This window comes from Gopherus flavomarginatus, chromosome 23 (genome assembly GCF_025201925.1).
Source record: "Gopherus flavomarginatus isolate rGopFla2 chromosome 23, rGopFla2.mat.asm, whole genome shotgun sequence".
Taxonomy (NCBI): Eukaryota; Metazoa; Chordata; order Testudines; family Testudinidae; genus Gopherus; species Gopherus flavomarginatus.
This window is the reverse complement of record NC_066639.1, coordinates 10798901-10819738: the sequence shown is the minus strand read 5'-3', so window position 1 is coordinate 10819738 and position 20838 is coordinate 10798901. Positions and strand designations below refer to the sequence as shown.

General features: G+C 48.2%; 2 protein-coding genes and 1 pseudogene across 22 annotated transcripts in view; all 3 read right to left on the bottom strand.

The window, feature by feature from the left end:
• Nucleotides 1-238: 238 nt before the first annotated feature.
• LOC127039430 (zinc finger protein 3-like) overlaps nt 239-20838 on the bottom strand; it is a 68079-nt pseudogene continuing 47479 nt past the window's right edge.
• Nucleotides 1721-9804, bottom strand: LOC127039737 (zinc finger protein 2-like). Its single transcript, XM_050933595.1, has 5 exons — nt 9696-9804; nt 7248-7305; nt 6430-6556; nt 1831-1927; nt 1721-1724 (listed from the first exon to the last, which is right to left on the bottom strand). The coding sequence occupies exons 2-5, from the start codon at nt 7287-7289 to the stop codon at nt 1721-1723; spliced, it is 270 nt and encodes an 89-aa protein (XP_050789552.1). The 5' UTR covers nt 7290-7305; nt 9696-9804.
• The window catches only part of LOC127039376 (zinc finger protein OZF-like), a 231323-nt gene continuing 228774 nt past the window's right edge, over nt 18290-20838 (bottom strand). For all 21 annotated transcript variants that reach the window (XM_050932990.1, XM_050932988.1, XM_050932985.1 and 18 more), the window contains one exon: nt 18290-19825. The gene's annotated coding sequence lies outside the window, so the exon portion shown is untranslated. The remainder of the gene's footprint in view (nt 19826-20838) is intronic.

Here is a 20838-nt window from a genome sequence, read left to right as displayed (position 1 = left end):
AAGCACAGACAACAGAGAATGCTTCATCACATGACACTTTGAGAAGTGGATGGATAGAATGTGATGAACATAAACTCTGCATGGCCCAGGCAAAAGGTAACAGTTCTGCAGTGAAGGGGAAGGAGGGAATCTTTGAGTTACCCTATCTCCTTCCAGTGTCACGGAAGCTGAAATTACACTTTTTTCCTGCCCCTACTCCTCTTCATTTACGTCTAATTTGAAAAATTCTCAATATAACTGCTCTTCAGCACAACCCAGAGCAATGTGAGAACAACTGTCAATGATACAATCTGTATCACTGGTCACTCTAACAATAAATTTGCAATAGGAGGAATGGTATAAATGTGACGCTCCCTGGTTCCTCATAGGAAGGGCACAGTCAAATTACTTGTGGGACAATAGAAAGGACAAATAGGTCGATCTCAAAAGAGGGTGAACTGCAAAAGGCAAAAATGGGCCACTCATCTGGACAAGCTGAGGGATAACAGTGCTGCAAACAGTTCAAAGAGCTTTAAAGGTTACTATGTGGGAATCAGGAAAAGTATTAAAGAAAAGAAAGTCTTGATAGCCCTAGAGATTGTTACAATGTTGATCTCATGGCAGATTCTCTGTTGGCTAACATGGGCTGAGTGCCAAGAGAAGGTTTTCCCGCACTCACTGCATTCATAGGGCCTCTCCCCTGTGTGGATTCTCTGATGCTCAGAAAGGGCTGAACTCTTAATGAAGCATTTTCCACACTCACAGCATTTATACGGCCTCTAACCTGTGTGAATTCTTTGATGGGTAATAAGGTTTGAGCTGTGGTTGAAGGTTTTCCCACACTCACGGCATTCATAGAGTCTTTCACCTGTGTGGATCCTCTGATGTCTAAAAAGGGCTGATCTGTGAGCGAAGCTTTTCCCACACTCATTACATTCATAGGGCCTCTCATCTGTGTGGTTTCTCTGATGCACAGAAAGGGCTGATCTGTGAGTGAAGGTTTTCCCACAAGTACTGCATTTGTAGGGCCTGCCCCCTGCCTGGATTCTCCGATGCTCAGAAAGGTTTGAGCTGCGATTGAAGGTTTTGCCACACACTCATGCCATTCGTAGGGCCTCTCCCCTGTGTGGATTCTCAGATGAACAGAAAGGTTTGATCTGTGAGTGAAGTTTTTCTCACACTCAGTGCATGTATTTTTTTCTCTTTCGCCTAAGGATTTTCTGTTGTGTTGTGGTTTCCATGAGGACATTCTGAGTTCCCCAACAGGAAATACATTTATCCAATTTCTCCCCTGGCTGGTTTCCTTGCTCTCTTTCTGGTCTGTGCTGAATCTCAAAGGAATTTCCCTCCTCATTACTCCTGGACACATTGCTTTTTGATCTTTGCGATAATGCTCTGTGTTTATCCACTTGCTCAGCATTTTCCTTCTGAGAATTCTGCTCCTCTTTCTCACATGCCATTGCATCACCTGCTGTGATAGAGACAGAAATCTCAAACAGGGATGGAAAGGGGAAGACCAAACCAAAACAAGCGCTGAAGACAGGTCAAATAAAAATCAGGAACTGAACTCCCCCAAACTCTTCCCCTAAATAGGACAGAGGAGGGGGATGAATTCAGCCTTCACATCCCATCCAAATACGCAGGGGGAAGGGAGGAAGCTAATGCCTGGTGTCTCCTAAGATCTACAGGAAGCCATGAGCTATATTTACCCTGAGGATACAACACCTACTAGGGACAATAATTAACTGAGAGACCTCCCAAGGGCTTGTTGGGCATCCCAGATGTTTCTTTCAGGCACTTACAGATTGTGAGTTGGTTTAATGTTTTCTCACCTGTGCGGGAGCTCTCAGGATCTCTCTTTCCTCAGAGCCATGGAAGTCTGGGACCCATGGCTCTTCCCCTTGTTCCAGCTGGGAGATCACATCAGGCTGGGTAACAGGAAACCTTGCTGAGATGAAAGAAAACAAAGGAGTTCAGTTGATTTCATAAGACTTTGTCATAAAAAACATTCTGTTTATTTAACTTCAGAGCTTAGTGTGGTTGGCCAGAGGCAGTTCTCACTGAAAATGCCAAGATCAGAGCAGGCTGAAAAAGAGATCACCCACATGGGTTATCAAGAAGCTGAAAAAATAAATCACACAGCCCCCTTTATTGCATCCCAGTTCTCTGACTCCCAATCAGCACCTAGATTCAGCATAGTGAGAGGTTATTTAAAAACTGCTCACATAAACAAAATGATCTTCTGACCCCAAAGGTCAGCCACGTTACCAGGTCAGTATAGGTTTGGATCTTACCCAAAATACCACACTGCCAGCCAATCCTTTAGCATCTAAACTAAAGGTTTAAACGAAATAAGATAGAATGAAGTTAAATGGGAAAGCAGTTAGATACATTCCAGAATGGACAGATCAGGTTCTTAGCAGTATTAGTGAGTTGCCGGAGTGAAAGTCTGTCGGGAACACATCCACAGCTTGAATGGGTCATTCAGTCCTTTGTTCCAGGGTTCAGTTTGTAGAGAAGTTGCTCCAGAAGTAGGAAGGGGGATTGAAGACAAGATGGAGATGATGCAGCTGCGCTTTATATTCCTTTTGCTATGTGGCTTGTTCTTCGTGTGTCCCAAACACAAGATTCACAGCACATGGCATGGAAAAGCTTTGGAGGTCTCAGAACACAGGCTTACCTGGGAATGTCTTGCTGACTCAATAGGTGTATCCCCTTGGTCCTTTCCATGGGCTCATTGTACAGCTGATGACCCTCAATGGGCCATCAAACATGCTAGGCAATGTTGATGCCAATATGTCTGGAGGTGTCGCCCAGAAACACTGCCCAAGTCTGGAAATACAGATATACCCTACATATCTATAACTCACGGTACAAAGGTGATAGAAACATAGAAACAAAATGATCATACTTGGAAAATCATAACATTTTCCCTGACACCTTCCATGGCATATCTAGCACGATTCATTGCAATTTTATCAGATTTTATTATTTTATTATTAATACCAAAAGTGTCTCACAATTCCATACAGTGTCACACTTGGTAAACCCATGAATTTCCAGGACCAGTTCCCCAGATCCATGAAGATGCCGAACACTATGCTTAGAGGGATTGAAATACCCACCTATCTGCTGGGAACACACACACAGACACTGTGTCAGTCTGTACCCCTGTGTTCACTCTTCTAGAAAATTATGATCAATTTTGTACACAGTATGGCTTGTGAGGTATCATTTGAAAACCCATAATCTACTGAATATTATTCTCCTGTTAAAATGTGTAGTAACACTGTATGTAAAGTTATGAGATTTTACAGTATGATATTATTGAAAAAGTTACAATTCTGGGGAACACCCACAGACCAGTTCCTCAGAGACAGCAAGGCAAACAGCTGGTCAAACAGCCATTCTCCTGCAGGGGGAAGGTGTGAAGAAGACATTTACATTCCATCACAGGGACCTCTTGAAGCTGTTGTGGAAAAAGACCACATGACTGATTTTGAATCAGCTCAGCCTGAGGCTCTTTTCTTGGTTACAAGCGTGCAGGGAGCGACAGCTATTGGAATACTGTCCCCCTGAGCTAAAAATCACACAAGCCTTTTAAAGCTTAAAACCACAAACAATGACACATAGGCTGCACATTAATTACCTTATTTGGAATATATTGCAAAATGTGATGCAGGTCAAAAGCAAGCTGAACAATCAGTTTTTCATATCCGGCCTCTCCTCTTATTGTTATTCCTAGTCTAGTTTGTGGTTTGACTTTTCTAACACTTCCACTGTGGTTATGTTTCACAATCTCGGTTATTGCAAATCAGTGTGTTTGGGAACTTTCCACTTCACCTACTTAGGCCCCTTCGGCACACAAAGCCATTGTTCCCCAATTTGGGGACTTTCCATTCCACTTTGCCTTTCTCTGCCCTTTACACAGAGAAACAAGCTCAGCTAATACTTTAGGCCTGCTAGCTTGACCAAACCTCCAAAGCTCTTTCTGTAGACTTTCCCGCAAAATTCTCACATCTCCAACAGATAGCCTGTCACCGTAACTGAGCTGAGAACTGAAGTGGTTTCTAGTACAAAGGACTGAATTATAAAAAGAGGTGAGGAAAATGCATGAGACTCTCTCTCTCTCCCCTTTCCCTCTGCTCATGACAACTCCTGAAGAACTGAACGTGGACGGCAGAGGTGGGTTAGGCCGAGTCCTGGCTGAAAGGAAAACCAGCCTGTCTCAGCACAGGGTGAGAGAAACATTTGCCTTGAATTCGTTTCAGCTTGTTAACTTAAACATTAGTTCAGTGTTTTATCTTGCATTTATTTTGTAAACAATTCTGAGCTTTATGCCTCATTATCTGTATCTTAAAATTTTTTTTGATAGTTAACAATCTTGTTTTATTGTTTATCTAAGCAGTGTGGTTGTATTAAAGTGTGTTGGAAACTTCATCTGGGATAACAAGGCTGGCGCACGTCATTTTCCACTGATGAAATGACAGACTTCATATGAGCTTGCGTTGTTCAGGAGTGTGCTGGACAGGGAAAGATGCACATTTCTGGGGAAAGTCAGGGAGCAGAGAATTTTCTGGGGTTCTCCTGTGAGGTACTGTAATTTGTGAGTCACTGACTAGCAGCACTCAAAACTGTGTAGCTGGGAGTGAGTTACATGGTGGAGACCGTGTGTGAACTGCCCAGGAGTGGCTGCTTTCACAGTAGAGCAGTGGAAAAGGCACCCCAGCTTGGGAACTGAGGGGACAGAGCTGTTCAACAGCCCAGGTTGCACTATGGTTAATATCACAGACACTCAATTTCAAAGAGTCTCCTAAAACACAGAGAAAGTAAATCTATGTCCCAGAAATCAAAGACTCCAGAGAGAGGGCAAGTCTCCTTGGCACTGCTGCTTGCTGACAGAGAGGTCCAGAGACAGAGACAAAGAGAGAGAGTCCTGGGGAAGCTGGGAACAGGAAGCATGGGCTGGTGGGGTTCGGTGGAGAAAGGGAACAGGAAGGGCAGGGTTATCACTGAATTCAGGATCTCAGCAGTACTAGATGTCAGGATAACACATACTGCAGCCCATTGGAAAACATAATCCCAACTATATATACAGAATGATGGGGTCTAAATTAGCCGTTTCCACTCAAGAGAGACACCTTGGAGTCACTGTGGATAGTTCTCTGCAAACATCCACTCAATCTGCAGCAGCAGTGAAAAAAAGTGAACAGAATGTTGGGAATCATTAAGAAAGGGATAGATAATAAGACAGAAAATCTCCTCTTGCCTCTATATAAATCCATGGTACGCCCACATCTCCAATACTCCATGCAGATATGGTCGTCCCATCTCAAAGAAGTTCACTTGAGCAAACAGGAGCTATTTGACACTGTGCGATATGGCTCCTGTGCTCTGTTCCCAAAATGTTCTGCAGCAGGGGAGGGCCTGTGGCAGTGTGTGTGTGTCACTGGCATATTGGGGTGATGCTGTGTCAAATTTTAGTCCTAGATTTGGACCTTAGCGTCCAAAATGTGGGGGTTAACATGAAAACTTCCAAGCTTAGCTACCAGCTTGGACCTGGTACTGCTGCCACCACCCAAACAATTAGAGTGTTTTGGGACACTCTGGTCCCCCCGAAAACCTTCCCTGGGGACCCCAAGACCCAAATCCCTTGAGTCTCACAACAAAGGGAAATAAACCTTTTTTCCTTCCCCCCTCCAGGTGCTCCTGGAGAGCTACACAGAAGCAAACTCTGTGAGTCTAAACAGAGGGACTCCCCCTCCCTGTTCCCAGTCCTGGAAAACAGAATTACCTCCCTCTTCCCCCAGAGGAAATGCAAATTCAGGCTAGTTAATCTAACACACACAGATCTCCCTCTGACTTCTTCCTCCCACCAATTTCCTGGGAAGTACAGACTCAATTTCCCTGAAGTTCCTCCCTAAAGAAAAAACTCCAACAGGTCTTAAAAGAAAGCTTTATATAAAAAAGAAAGAAAAATACATACAAATGGTCTCTCTGTATTAAGGTGACAAATACAGGGTCAATTGCTTAAAAGAATATTGAATAAACAGCCTTATTCAAAAAGAATACAAATCAAAGCACTCCAGCCACTATAGACATGTAAATACAAAAACAACAAACCCTTTTTGCACTCACAACTTAGAAACAGAAGATTGGAAAGCAGAAAATAGAAATCACTCCTCCTCCGAGAGAGCATACAGGCAGACAAAAAACAAAGAACTCAGACACAACCTTCCCTCCACCCAGAGTTGAAAAAATCCGGTTTTCTGATTGGTCCTCTGGTCAGATGGTTCAGATTACTTCTTTCCAGGTGAAAGAGACATTAACCCTTAGCTATTTGTTTATGACATGCTGAAACAGGGCAGAGTAGAGGTGGCATTGTGGGGTTGGCATGAACCTTCTCTCTTCATTTCCTATTCCAAGAACCAAGGGGACGGGAATCCTTACCCAATGAGGTCACATTCTCATAGTTCTCCTGCATGACATCCCTGTAGAGGGCTCTCTGAGTGGGGTCCAGCAGAGCCCACTCTTCCCTGGTGAAATACACAGACACCTCCTCGAAGGTCACCGGCCCCTGAAAGAGCAAGAGTCCAACACTCAGTACGTGATGTCCTATTCTCAGCCCCACTCTCTGTGGGGGAGAGGAGCCAATTAAATGCAAGCTCTGGGTGGATCATAGTTAACAGAGTCAAACCCCCACCCTGCAAAGAGCATCCTGGAAACACCACGTTAAGGGGACCAAGAGACAGCCCCTTGTCTCTCCCAGCAGATCCATCACCCCCCTACTAGCCACCGACCAATGTAGGAGATGGAGGCCCTAGCAGAATCCAGGGAGAGCTCCCTGGTAGGAAGCCCAATAACCTCATCGTGAGGAGCTGGATATGAAGTGCGGGGCAGCTCCCCTAAACCTCACTGATGGATGCCCCCTTCATATCTCACAGCAGCCGCTGGTTAGTCAGGTCGGGCTCTAGCACTGGGAGTCTGGTCAGTTTGACTAGCTCTATGAAGCTGAGTTATTCTCAGTTTCACAAATTAGGGTATTTCCACCACCTAATCTCATGGGTCTGTTCCTAGAATCTAGGCCACTTAATAAACAACTCCCAGCAGGTTTATCTCAAGCTGTCCTCCTCCCTTCCCCACTTTGTGCATTTCCTGCCCCGTTCCAACCTCCAAACCAGACTGTGCATATCTTCCCATCTCTGGTGTATTTGCTGTCCCTCTCCCGCCCTGCAGGAACCCACCAGCAACCTCCCGATAATTCCTACCTTAACAGGCTTCCCTGCACTCATTTCTCTTCCCTCTCCCATGGGAGGATGGGATGAGCTGGAGCAAAAAAAGGATGTCATTCTACCACCTGTCTGGGTGAGAAGGACAGTTGTGGGGGTTTCAGAACAGACTTTAGTTAATTTCACCAGATGATTCTCCCAGGCCCTTTCCCTGTAGACAGACACCCTAGATTCTGCCATGCTGAGAAAGAGATCAAGCATGTTATTACACTGTAGACCTGGCCCCTGCTGCCAGGCTAAGCCCACAGAGAGATTTTTAACCTCCCTTCTCCCTCCCCTCACCTCATAACAAAGTCTCTGAACACAAGGCTAGAAAAGAGCAGAACCAAAGGAGTCACTGTGGGGGATTCCCTCGGACACTGACCCCACAGCAGCCACAACCCAGCAGGGGAATATGGAGTCAGGAACTGGCTTTTCCTCTCTCTGATCCTTGTTTTGTTCACTGGAAAGTGGTTCTGCCCCAGGATGCAGCAATACATGTCTCTGGGTGGACTAGAGAGCTGGAAATCTCTCCCCCACATTCATTTCTCACACTGCCACTTTTAGTCTCCCCTTCCCCTGTCCTCTCTCCCTGCACCTCTGGCTGGGAAAGTCCCATTCCTGGGGGCTATGCTCTCCCATGGCTGGACTTTCTCCTGGCAATTGCTAATGGGAGTAGAAATGAGGAAGGGCTGTTTGTGCAGAGTCACTTTCTTGCCAGACCCCAGCACTTTCCCTGAAGTCTTTCAGTTACCTGGAGTCTGTGGTAGAATTGGTATTAACAGGGCCCAGGTCTCCCACAAGGGGCTAGTACGAGCTGGAGAAAGTCATCCCCTGGGCTGGACAGAAAAGAAGCTTGAACTAAGGTCACTTGCCAGCACAGAACCCCACTGGGGTAGCAGCAGCTGCCAAGCCTGGTCTCCCAGATCACAATGGAGGCTGCAGTGTCTGACCCAAGAAGCTGAACCCCAATATCCTGAGCAGAGAGGGACAGAGCATCTAAGCAGCTTCCCTCCTTTAGCTCTCCGGGGACAGCAGCTAATGAGCGCCCCTCCTCACAGGGAGAATTGCTGATCCCATTTGCCCCACTGTCCTTCTTGAGTCACTCGTCTTTCCATACAGTGACTCTGGATTAACATTGGTCTCAATGTTCAGAGTAGCAGCCGTGTTAGTCTGTATCTGCAAAAAGAACAGGAATATTTGTGCCACCTTAGAGATTAACAAATTTATTTTAGCATGAGCTTTCATGAGCTAAAACTCACTGCTTCGGATGCATAAAACTGGTCTCAATGAAACCAGAGTTCAGAAATGAGTCTAAAATGCTGTGGAAGAGACCATTGTGTGGCAGTGCTGACCCCCTTCCCACCTCCCTCGCCCCCAGATCTAGGATAAGGGCTGGGGGGGAGGGAATGAATATTCCCAATGGAACTGGAAGTTCCTGCAGTTTTCAAGAGAGGAGAAAAGAAAAATCAGTGATTTCACCTCACAGTGTTTGACAAGTGGATAGAAAGTTATCACAGTAACTGGGCCTGGCCGGGGACTGCCTGGCAGTGCTTGGAGCCAGGATTCTGGCACAAACTGATCAGGGAGAAGGATCAGGGTTAGTAATGGCCCCCAGACACCCCCCAGTACCCAGAGCCCAGACCCCCCAACCAGGGTCCCCAGACACCCCCACAAACCCAGCCAGAGGCCCACCAGATATTTCCTGGCACCCAGTCCGCAGAGTCCCTGGCCAGGGATCCCAGATACCCCTCAACCCCTCAGCAGCCACAGTGAGAGCTGGACACTGGTAAAATGGAGAGAAAATGAAGCACAATGGGGGGAGGGGAACAGGGAACTTCTCAGGGGTTTGGGGGGAGGGGGGTCACCCTGGGTGCTGCTCGTTGCTCTCTAGGGAGAAAGCGGGCAGGACGGGAGGGGGGGGTCCCCACGGGGGGGCAGCGGTAAATCCGAGGGGATCTCTGCCTCCCCCTTTCTCTCCACGCTCCTCGGGGGTCACCTGCTCTTCTCCCCCCCTGGCCATGTCCGGGCTGCACAGACATTTCCCACCCGCCCCTTTCCCAGCCCCCCAGCCTGGTCTCACCCCCAGCCCCCGCCCAGTCCCACGCAGGGACCCCAGTGGGGCCGGGCCCCTCCCCCCGCCACCCCCCATGGGGCCCCAGGGCAGAGCCTGGCCGGGTCTGGGGGGCGTTGGGCTCCTGCGGGGACAGCAGCTCCGAGCCCCGCGTGGGCACTGCCCCCCCTGGGAGCAGATCCCGGTGCTGCGAGATGCCGGGTCCCCCCCCCGGACACTGGGGCAGAGTCACCGCCTGGCCCCCCCCCCCGGGGCTCACTCAGGGACCCAGAGGCTGCAGCTCTGCAGCGGGGTGGGCAGAGCCCTTGGCGGCCCCAGGGCAGCTCCAGCGGGGCAGGGCCCAGGCCGGGCGTGGGGGGGTTAACGGGTCTCACTGGCACAAACTCTCCTGCTCCGCCCGGTCCTGGCCCCAGGCACCAGCAGCGGGTGACGCGGCCTCTGCGCGTGCGGGACTCTCCTCCCGCCCGATCTGCGCATGCCCAGAGCCCCAATGGCACAAACTCTTCTCCGGCCCCGGGAGAGGCTCCAACAGCCCCGCGCGAGCCAGGCAGAGCTGGAGCAACCCGCACACGCTTGCAACTTGGCTTCTTCTCTCCCACCCGTCACTTCCGGTCCAGGAAGAGTCAGGAACTACATCTCCCTGCTTGCCCCGGGGGTGCTTCCGCTCTCTCCCGCCCAGGGAAGGGAGGTCCCTGGGTCCAGCCTGACCCTCCCCTCACAGCTCATCCTTTCCCCCGGCCCCGGCCCCTCCCCCAGCCGGTGCCTCTCAGACCCCCCCTTTTCCCAGGGAGTGGCAGAGCTGGGGCCGAGGGGCAGGAGAGGCGCTGGGGCTCCCCAGGGGAAAAGCAGGGGCAGGGGCTGATGTAGCAGGACCCCCCCTTGCAGTGCCCGGCTCAGCAGAGGGTGTCAGCTGCAGGCTGGGGGGGGGGGGGTTGCAGGGCACAGGAAGGGGCTGGAGCAGCTGGGAGCGGGGCAGGGTTGCAGGGCACAGGAAGGCATTAATGCCTTCCGGCCCGGCCGGGGGAAAGGGGGGCTTCTCCGGCTGCAGTGGCACAGCTCAGGTCGGGGGTACTGGGGGGTTGCTGGTGGGTTCCTGCTGGAGGGGAGGGGCAGGAAATACTGAAGAGGTGGCAACTTGTGGGGAGTTAGGGCTGGAGGGGGCAGGGAATACCCTGGGTGAGGAAAGGGAGGGGGACAGAGAGTGACAAACCTGCTGGGACTTGTTAACATGGGCCTAGATCCTCAGAACAAACACTTGGGCGTTGAGGGAGAAAATTCCCTAATTTGTGAAACAGGAAATAGAGTGCTGGGAAAACTGACCAGACTTCCAGTGCTGAACCCTCAGGTGTTTCAGGTTACTTCTTTCCAGGTGAAAGAGATATTAACTCTTAGCTATCTGTTTATGACGCCCTCCAAATTGCACACAGTGGGGAACCTCACTGGCAGCAATTTCCTCCTAGAACCTTTAAAATAAACAGATTAATACAACACATGCACCTTTATATATACCACTAAGTATATAACTAACAGATTTATACATTTTAAGAACACTTTTTAACTACTGGATTCTGGGAAACTCTCACGGGAGAGAGCATCAGCTACTTTGTTAGAAGCTCCTGAGATGTGCTGAATTTCAAAATCAAAATCTTGGAGAGCTAAACTCCTACGAAGAAGTTTCTTGTTGTTCCCCTTGGCAGTATGAAGCCACTTTTGTGCAGCATGGTCAGTTTGTAGCTGGAACCGCCGTCCCCAAACATATGGGCGTAGCTTCTCCAGGGCGTACACAATGGCATAGCATTCCTTTTCACTGACTGACCAGTGACTTTCCCTCTCAGACAGTTTCTTGCTGAGAAACATGACAGGATGGAAGTTGTGATCCGTTGCTTCCTGCATGAGAATTGCTCCAATACCACACTCAGATGCATCTGTGGTTACTAGGAATGGCTTGTCAAAGTCCGGGGCCATTAGCACAGGGTGAGACATGAGCATTGCCTTAAGTTGGGTAAAGGCCTTTTGACACTCATCAGTCCACTTAACTGCATTTGGCTGGGTCTTTTTGGTCAGGTCGGTCAGTGGAGCAGCGATTTGGCTGTAGTGTGGTACAAATCGCCTGTAGTACCCGGCCGAGCCTAAGAAGGATTGAACCTGTTTCTTTGACTTTGGGACAGGCCACTTTTGGATAGCATCCACCTTGGCCAGTAGGGGGTTTATGGTTCCTCGACCCATCTGGTGTCCCAGGTAAGTTATTCTGTTTTGGCCTATTTGACACTTTTTGACCTTAACAGTTAGTCCGGCCTGCCTGATGCACTCAAAGACCTTTTTTCCAGTGTAGTAGGTGTTCGGGCCAGGAGTCTGAAAAAATGGCCACATCATCGAGGTAGGCAACGGCATATTCTCCCAGTCCTGCTAGTAGACCATCTACCAGCCTCTGGAAGGTGGCGGGTGCATTTCGAAGCCCGAAAGGAAGGACATTGAATTCATACACCCCCGCATGGGTGACGAATGCTGACCTTTCCTTGGCAGGTTCATCTAGCGGTACTTGCCAGTACCCCTTGGTTAAGTCTATTGTAGAGATGAACTGGGCACGTCCCAACTTCTCAAATAGCTCCAATAGATCCAATCGGTGCGTGGCATTATAATTGTCCAGATGAGTTACCGCATTTAGCTTACGGTAGTCCACGCAAAAGCGTATTTCCCCATCTGGTTTGGGTACCAGAACCACTGGAGATGCACATGCACTGGTAGATGAGCAGATTATACCCATCTGTAGCATGTTCTGGATCTCCCGTTCTATAGTAGCTTGGGCGTGAGGAACACCCGGTAGGGTGAGGTTCTAATTGGGTGAGCATTACCTGTGTCAATGGAATGGTATGCCCGTTCAGTCCATCCTGGGGTGGCTGAGAAAAATGGGGCAAAGCTAGTGCACAGCTCCTTGATTTGTCGCCGCTGCAGACGTTCCAGGGTGGTTGAGAGGTTCACCTCTTCCACGCCACCGTCTTATTTCCCTTCGTAGTAGACTCCTTCAGGCCACTCAGCATCATCTCCCTGGACTGTAAACTGACAAACCTGTAAGTCTCTGGAATAGAAAGGCTTGAGAGAATTAACATGGTACACTCTGGGCTTTAGTGAGGAATTGGGAAATGCTATGAGGTAGTTCACAGTTCCTAGGCGCTCCTGGACCGTGAATGGCCCTTCCCATGATAATTCTATCTTATGGGCCTGTTGCACCTTCAAGACCATAACCTGGTCTCCTACCTTGAAGGAACGCTCTCTGGTATGTTTGTCATACCAGGCCTTTTGCTCTTCCTGAGTATCCTTTAGGTTTTCTTTAGCAAGGGCTAAAGAGTGTCGGAGGGTGCTTTGTAGGTTGCTTACAAAGTCCAGAATGTTAGTTCCTGGAGGTGTAAACCCCACCCATTGCTGCTTCACCAACTGTAATGGCACTTTAACCTCGTGGCCATACACAAGTTCAAATGGTGAAAACCCTAAACTGGGATGTGGTACAGCCCTGTAGGCAAACAGCAACTGCTGCAACACTAGGTCCCAATTATTGGAGTGTTCGTTGATGAATTTACGTATCATGGCCCCCAAAGTTTCATTAAACCTTTCCACCAGGCCATTGGTTTGATGGTGGTACGGGGTGGCAACAAGTGGTTCACCCCATGAGTTTCCCACAGTTTTTGCATGGTCCCTGCCAGGAAATTAGATCCTGAATCTGTAAGGATGTCAGAGGGCCAACCTACCTTGGCAAAAATGTCTGTTAGGGTCTGACACACAGCGTTAGCCCTGTGTTGACTAGAGCTACTGCTTCCGGCCATCGGGTAGCAAAGTCCACGAAAGTCAGTAAGTACTGCTTTCCTCTGGGTGTCTTTTTTTGGGAAAGGACCCAGAATATTCACAGCTACTCGCTGAAATGGGACCTCAATTATGGAGAGTGGCTGGAGAGGGGCCTTGACCTGGTCTTGGGGTTTTCCCACTCTTTGGCATACCTCACAAGACCAGACATACTTGGCAACATCCTTGCCCATCGCCTCCCAGTGGAAGGACTTCCCCATCTGTCTTGGTTCTGTTCACCCCAGCATGGCCACTGGGATGATCATGGGCTAAGCTTAAGAGCTTCCCCCGGTACTTAGTTGGAACCACCAACTGTTTTTGCGGCTGCCATTCTTGCCGGTGTCCACCAGAAAGAATCTCCTTGTATAAAAGTCCTTGGTCTATAACAAACTGGGATCGGTGAGAAGAGCTGAGAGGCGGTGGGGTGTTCTGTGCCGCCGTCCAAGCTTTCTGAAGGCTGTCATCTGCTTCCTGCTCAGTCTGGAACTGTTCACTTGAGGCTGGGGACTTGGACTTGGTCCCTCTGGAAGCGATGTAGGTAATGGGGTTGTTTCCCTTGCTGGTGAACCGCTCTCCGCTGGTGCACCTGAGGGTATTTCAGGCTCTCGCTGAGCCTTTTGGGAATGGTTGTCTGTTGCTTCTGCCAGTTCTGGCTCACTGGTGCCCTCTGGCATTGAGTTTGAAGCTGTGGTTGCAATTGCTGGTGCTGGTTGCTGTTCCAGTTCCGGGCCTGGGATTGGAGGTGCTGTGGCTGTTTCAGTGGTTGGCATGGAATCCGGGTCCACTACCCCTGTCTGGGTCTCTGGTAACACTGACGGGGCGTTTGTGGATGGCTCAGGAACAGGAATGGGTCTGGAAGCTTGCCTGGTTTGGCTACATGTAACCATTCCCACTCTCTTGGTCCTCTTCACCTGGTTGGCCAAGTCTTCCCCCAGTAGCATGGGGATGGAATAATTGTCATAGACTGCAAAGGTCCACTTTCCTGACCAGCTTTGTACTGGACAGGCAGTTCAGCTGTAGGCAAGTCTACAGCTTGTGACATGAAGGGGTAAATTGTCACTTGGGCCTTTGGGTTGATGAATTTGGGGTCTACGAAGGATTGGTGGATAGCTGACACTTGTGCCCCCGTGTCTCTCCAAGCAGTCACCTTCTTTCCGTCCACTCTCAAAATTTCCCTTCGCTCCAAGGGTATTTGAGAGGCATCTGGGCCTGGGGATCTTTGGTGTGATGGTGGTGTAATGACTTGCACTCGGTTGGTGTTCTTTGGGCAGTTGGCCTTGATATGTCCCAGTTCATTACACTTAAGGCATCTTCCAGCTGACTGGTCACTGAGTCGAGGTGAGTTACTGGAGACTGGTGAGGTGGGAGAATAGAGTGTCTTTGGCTTTCCTTGGGTTGTAGGTGGGGTCTTTGGTTGCCCTCGGTTGTAGGGTTTATGGTTGGTGTGCCCCCTGGGGTATTCGTTCCCCTTGACAGTAGCTTTCTTGCTTTCTGCCATTTCCATCCATCTGGCTCCAATCTCCCCCGCCTCGGTGAGATTTTTGGGTTTTCCATCTTGTATGTACCGTGTTATGTCCTCAGGAACACCATCCAAGAACTGCTCCATTTGTATGAGGAGGTGCAGTTTGTCTATGGATTTAACATTGTTTCCTGATATCGGGGCCTCATAATTTTTCCCAACGTAGTAGGCGTGTTTGGGAAATGACACATCTGGTTTCCACTTTTGAGTTCTGAAACGCCAACGGGCATGATCCGGGGTTATTCCCATTCTGTATCTGGCCTTGGTTTGAAAAAGTTTATAGTTGTTCATTTTCTCCTTAGGCATTTCAGCTGCTACCTCTGCTAAAGGTCCACTGAGCTGTGGCCTCAATTCTACCATGTACTGGTCTTCAGGGAAGCTGTACCCAAGACAGACTCTTTCAAAATTTTCTAAGAAGGCCTCAGTGTCATCACCTGCCTTGTAGGTGGGAAATTTCTTGGGATGTAGAGGGAGAGAGAAAACGAGTCTTTTCTACAGTCTTAGCTAGCAGCCAGGTGGCTTTTAGTTCATGCTGTAGAGCTAAGCTCCTGAGTTCCCACTTCGACTCCACCCACTGACAAGTCACCAACCCGGATCTGTCAGCGTAACTGAGACAGCTGCTGCCCCAAGAAGGAGAAAGCTGCCATGACATGCCCAGCTGAGAAGAGGTGCCAAGCAGTGAGCTGACACCCGTCAGAGCTTCCTGTGATAACCTGCAAACTTTGGACAATATCAGGGTGGTAGGAAGTGTTGCCCTCAGAGTGGCCTGGGTCAGAGCCCATGGGAAGCCCTGGGCTCCCCTGCCATCTGCTGCACCCTCCCGTCCCACGGGACCAAAACCCTGACCACTAGGCGACATCCCCACGAGCAAAGGCCATCACCAGGCATCTGTCTTCGAAAGTTTGCAGAGGATGTGGAGCAGAAAGGGCAGAGAGGATGAGGATGGCTCTTGGGAAGAGGGAGGGAGGGAGCCTTATGGGAATGTCTTGTTTACCTCCATCAACCCAATGATCAGATCATTGATGCCTAGAATCTTCCCTGACGTGTTGTAATTGATTGGATCTAGATTTTAAAATGGGTACATTTGCAGATGGAGAAATGGCAGCGAGTTGAGTGGAAGGCCATTGCAAGCTCAGCTAATTATGCAACGTGGCTTATGCCTCATCAAACAAGCTCCTTAAACAACAACTTCCAATTTTCACTTACATTGTTCTGTTAAGTGTTTTTCTCCAAAACACTTTCACTAATCATTTTGGTCACCTTTGGAAAGTTAGCCCTTTCAGTGCACCGAATATAAATATTGCTGGTGGGGACTGCCCTCTATTGGTCATAAGAACAGCCACACTGGATCAGACCAATGGTCCAGCCACTCTAGAATCCTATCCTCCCACAGTGGCCAATGCCAGGTGCTCGCGAGGGAATCGACAGAACAGGGACTCATCAAGCAATCCATCCCGTCACCCATTCCCAGCTTCCGGCAAACAGAGGTTAGGGACACTTCAAGAACATGGTTTTGTATTCCTGCCCATCCTGGCTGACAGCCAATGATGGACCTCTCCTCCATCAACTTATCTAGTTCTTTGGTGTTATAGTCTTGGCCCTCACAGCATCCTCTGGCAAAGTTTCCCTAGGTTGACTGTGTGTTGGGTGAAGAAATACTTTCTTTGGTTTGTTTTAAACCTGCTGTCTATTCATTTCATCGGGTGACCGTTAGTTCTTGTGTTATGAGGAGTAAATAACACTTCCTTACAGATCCAGACTAACACAGCTACCCCTCTGATACTTCCTTATTTACTTTCTCCAAACTTGTCATCATTTTATAGATCTCTATCCTCGTCCCCCCTTAGTCATCTCTTTTCCAAGCTGAAAACTCCCCTCAGTTTTATTAATCTCACCTCACACAGAAACTGTTCAAGATTCCTAATTATTTTGGTTGCTCTTTTCCGTACCTTTCCCAATTCCGATATATCTCTTTGAGATGGGGGACCAGCTCCAATATTCAAGATGTGGGCATACCATAGATTCATAGACAGGCAATATTATATTTCTGTCTTGCTAGCCATCCCTTTCCTAATGACTTCCCAATATTTTGCTCGCTTTTTTGACTGCCGATGCACATTGAGTAGATGTTTTCAGAGAAGTATCCACAGTGACTCCAAGATCTCTTTCTTAAGTTGTAAGAGCAAAATTTAGACCCCATCAGTTTAGATGTAGAGTTGGGATCATGTTTTCCCATGTGCATTACTTTGCATTTATCCACATTGAATTTCATCTGCCTTTTTGCTGCCCAGTCACACAGTTTGGTGAGATCCCTTTGTCACACTTTGCACTCTCTTTTGGATGTAACTAACTTGCGTTGGTTTGTATCATCTGCAAATATTTCCATCTCACTGTTTTTACCACTTTTTCCAGATCACTTAGGAGTATGTTGAACAGTGCTGGACCTAGCACAGACCCCAGGGGGACGCCACTATTTACCTCTCCATTCTATAAATCAGACCCTTTCTTTCTTGCCTTTGAAACATACCTATCCCAGAGAGAACCTTCCATCTTATCCCATTTTGCTTCAGACCCTTTGAGGAGAGACCTTGTCAAAGGTTTTCTGAAAATCTAAGTATATTACATCCACGGGATCACCTTTATCCACATGCTTGTTGACTCTCTCAAAGAATTATAGTAGATTTGTGAGGCATGATTTTCCTTCACAAAAACCATGTTCATTCTTCCCCAATGTAAGCAGAGGCAGACTCACGTGGCGGCACCTCCTGCTGATCATCTTGGTAATTAGCTCTCCAGACATCAGAGCGCCCACCGCAGGCCGGTGATCTGCCTTACTGCAGCTGGCTCCCTGTCCCTCCCAGGACCCCGGTGCCCCTTTTAACCTGGCAGTACCCCCTGGCAGTACCCCTACAGTTATGGGTCTCCCCCTCCCAGGGGAACCTCCACTCACTATCCCCACTTCACCTCAGTCTTAGCTACTGCCCAGTCTCCATCTAGCCCTTATTCACTGGGGCAGACTGCAATATGAGCCACTCATCACAGGCAAAGGCGGTTTTGGCCCTCAGCTGTTTACTTTAGAGTAACGTGGCCCTTGCCACTTTACAAGTTGTGCAGGTCTGGATTAGGGCATTGCGCCACCCTGTGGGCATTTCATGTCCCTCCTCAGTTTCCCATACCGACACAATTTTCTTTGCTGTTCAACGAACAGCAAAACCTTTCTGTGTCTCTAGTTTGAGCCAGGGCATTCAATTCCATTGAAACCTTCTCTCCTGCAATGGCAATGGTCAGACAGAGGGGACGTGGCCACCTTCAGCAGTGCTGAGAATGAGATAGTTACTCTCCTCTTTCTTCAAGCTGCTGTTGTTATTCCATAAAACATGTATCATGGAATAAAAAACTGAGTTTAATCCAGAGTGAGGAAAGAAAGGAGCCACCAGCTCCCTGAAATATCTCTGTACCCCAGAGAGAACCTCCCCCTGCTATTAGAATCACTGATGTGCTTCAGTTACAATGGGGAAAGTATCTGCTCTCATTGGGGTAAAGCTCAGTGGTAGAGTGTTTGACTGAAGATCAAGGGGTCCTTGCTTCAAATCCAAGTGCCCTCTAATAAGCCTCTTATTTTCTTATTTTTATTTTTGAAAAAAGGGAAAACATTTTCATTTCCATTCTCCATTATGTTCAGGAGCTCCACTATACAGGGATGCTTGAAATGAATGTAAACACTCAACATTTCACTGTTCAAATGCATAAAAACCTAGCAAACCTGACCATCAGCTGAAAGCAGTTCCAATCCTCTAAGTGTAGAGTTTATGTTTTCATCCATTAAACAAAGGGATCATATGAATGTACATTTGCAGATCCCTCTTCTCCATGGCTGTGCTGTGCAGAAGAACAAGAGCCACATCCAGTTGGAGTTCAGGAGTCTGATGAGCAAAGGCAACTTGGTGCAGGATAAAGTCACCAGCACTTTGGCTCCTTCCCATTCAACCAGCAGCTGGGCCTCCAGAACAAGGCATGAGAAGATGACAGTGGCTGTGAGCAGGAAAATAGCCCCCAAGAAGCTGGATAAAGCTGTCAAGATCCTCAGGAAAGTCACCATGCCCATGTCTAGTATGTACTGACTGCAGCAGGGACCAAAAAGGCAGAGAAAAGCCCTCAAAAGTTGTAAGCTGCCAAGCCCCAGAAGGTGATCAAAATCCTACCTAAAATCAAGACAGGATAAGGCTAATGTCATCTCCAAAGCCAGGGCTAAGAAGGTAACACTAAGAAAGAAGTGAAGAGATTTCCATTGGGATGACTCCTGCTCTTTTATGATTCACCATGGACCACTCAAAGAGATCAAACTCCTGCAGGACAAACAGCCTCATGGACAGTATAATGAAGTGGTGGCAGCGGGGAGAGGTGTTTCTCTTCCAGAGGGGAAGTGCTGCGTTTTGTGTAACACCTGCCAGGTGAGTGGTGCACTGACAGGGCAGCTGCCCATAGCTCGCACGTGAGCTCATTCTCTTCGATCTGCTTCTGCCATTATTTCAGAGCCTGCACTAGTGGGAGTGTGTCCCTATCACTTCACCAGCTGTAGAACAGGCTCCGTCTGCATCCCAGCTCTGATTAATCCCACTTTTTAATGTATTCCTATTGCGATACTTTCCCAGTTCTCTGCCTCATTCTAACATTCCCATCAGAGACTGACTATGGGGAGGAATGGACTAATTTGCGTCACATTCAGTAAGTTGCCATAGTACGTGACTGAAACCTCTGCTGGAGGTGGCCAGGAGTCTGTTACATACATAAAATAGTTAAGCTTTATCAAACTACCTGCTACACATTCAAACCTTCCTGTACACACACAATAGAAATTGTGGCACTGAGAAATGGCAACTTGCCTTTAACACAGATCATTGTTTTCTGTACTTCCAGAGGCATTGAAATAGAAGCATATTACCTTTCAACAGCTGCTATTTCATGATCAGCAGCAAAGCCTGTCAATTTACCACCCATAGAGCTGATTGTTTCTAACTGCAGGGTTAGCCAGACCATTCAGTAACATTATCGCTCTGTTTACAAAGCCTTTGGTTAGTGACGAATCATGAGACTTATCCTTTCCTGCTGTAATTCCACTCACTCCAGTGTTCTCTTTCCCCAGTTCTGGTTCTAACAAAAAAAAAAGAAATTAAAACAAGCTTCAGAACTAACATGCTGTGGGAAAGTGGAAATGTTGATAGCTCAAATTATTCAGTTTCTTCTGTGTCTTGTGTATGTCTATCTGCTTCGTGTGTGTGACCGGTGGGGCTTTTTGTTTGCTCCAGGCAGGTTCAACCCTGTCAGATTTGTCTGTGGGGAGGGGCCAGAGAAAACAGACACCCTGGCCTTCCAGGTTGGGGTTAGTCAAAGGAATAACAACCCTGTCCCATAAAAAACAATGTTACAGAAACAGTGGTAGGAACAATGCTAGAGAAACTGGTTAATAATCACAATGCCCAGGCTTGAAGCAATCGGAAATACAGAATTCAAAAAGCAAACCTCAGGGGAGATTTGGGGTTTATTCTCTGAGCTTAGCGATGTGCTATAGCACAGGGAGCACTTTTGGAAGTCTCCCATCCCATAACTGGGGAAAGGAAAAGGATTCTGAGGTTCTACCACGGATTGAAGGAGGACAGTGATGGGGAATAAGGGACTCCCTCTCACTTACCCTAACTATGTCTGTTGTTACAGAGGAGGAAATGACTTTTTTCCCTATCCCTGCCCTCTTCCTGCTCTTTGTTATAGTTCAATACATTTTAAGTGCGGAAAATAATAATGAAAATATCTGCTCTCCAGCACAACCTGAAGCAACATCAGAACAACTGGGAATGAAACAATTTGTTCCCCAAGGGAGAACTCGATGACTAAGAATTGCTTTGAAATGGGGGAACAGGATAACCATGATGCTCAGGGTTAGTTTAGACTAGGAAAAGTGATGGAGTTTAGGTCAGGTCAAGGGGAAAGCTAATGCCAACCACTGCACCTGGGCTGCATCTGCACTACAACTTTTTACACCAAGATCACTAACTTGAGCAGCTAACGCCATGTACATGCCTAGTGGATGGAAGGCACAGGTAGTTTTTGCCTCAGTGCAGCTTGTTGGGATCAAACCTCTCTCCCAACTTGGAACTCATGAACATTCC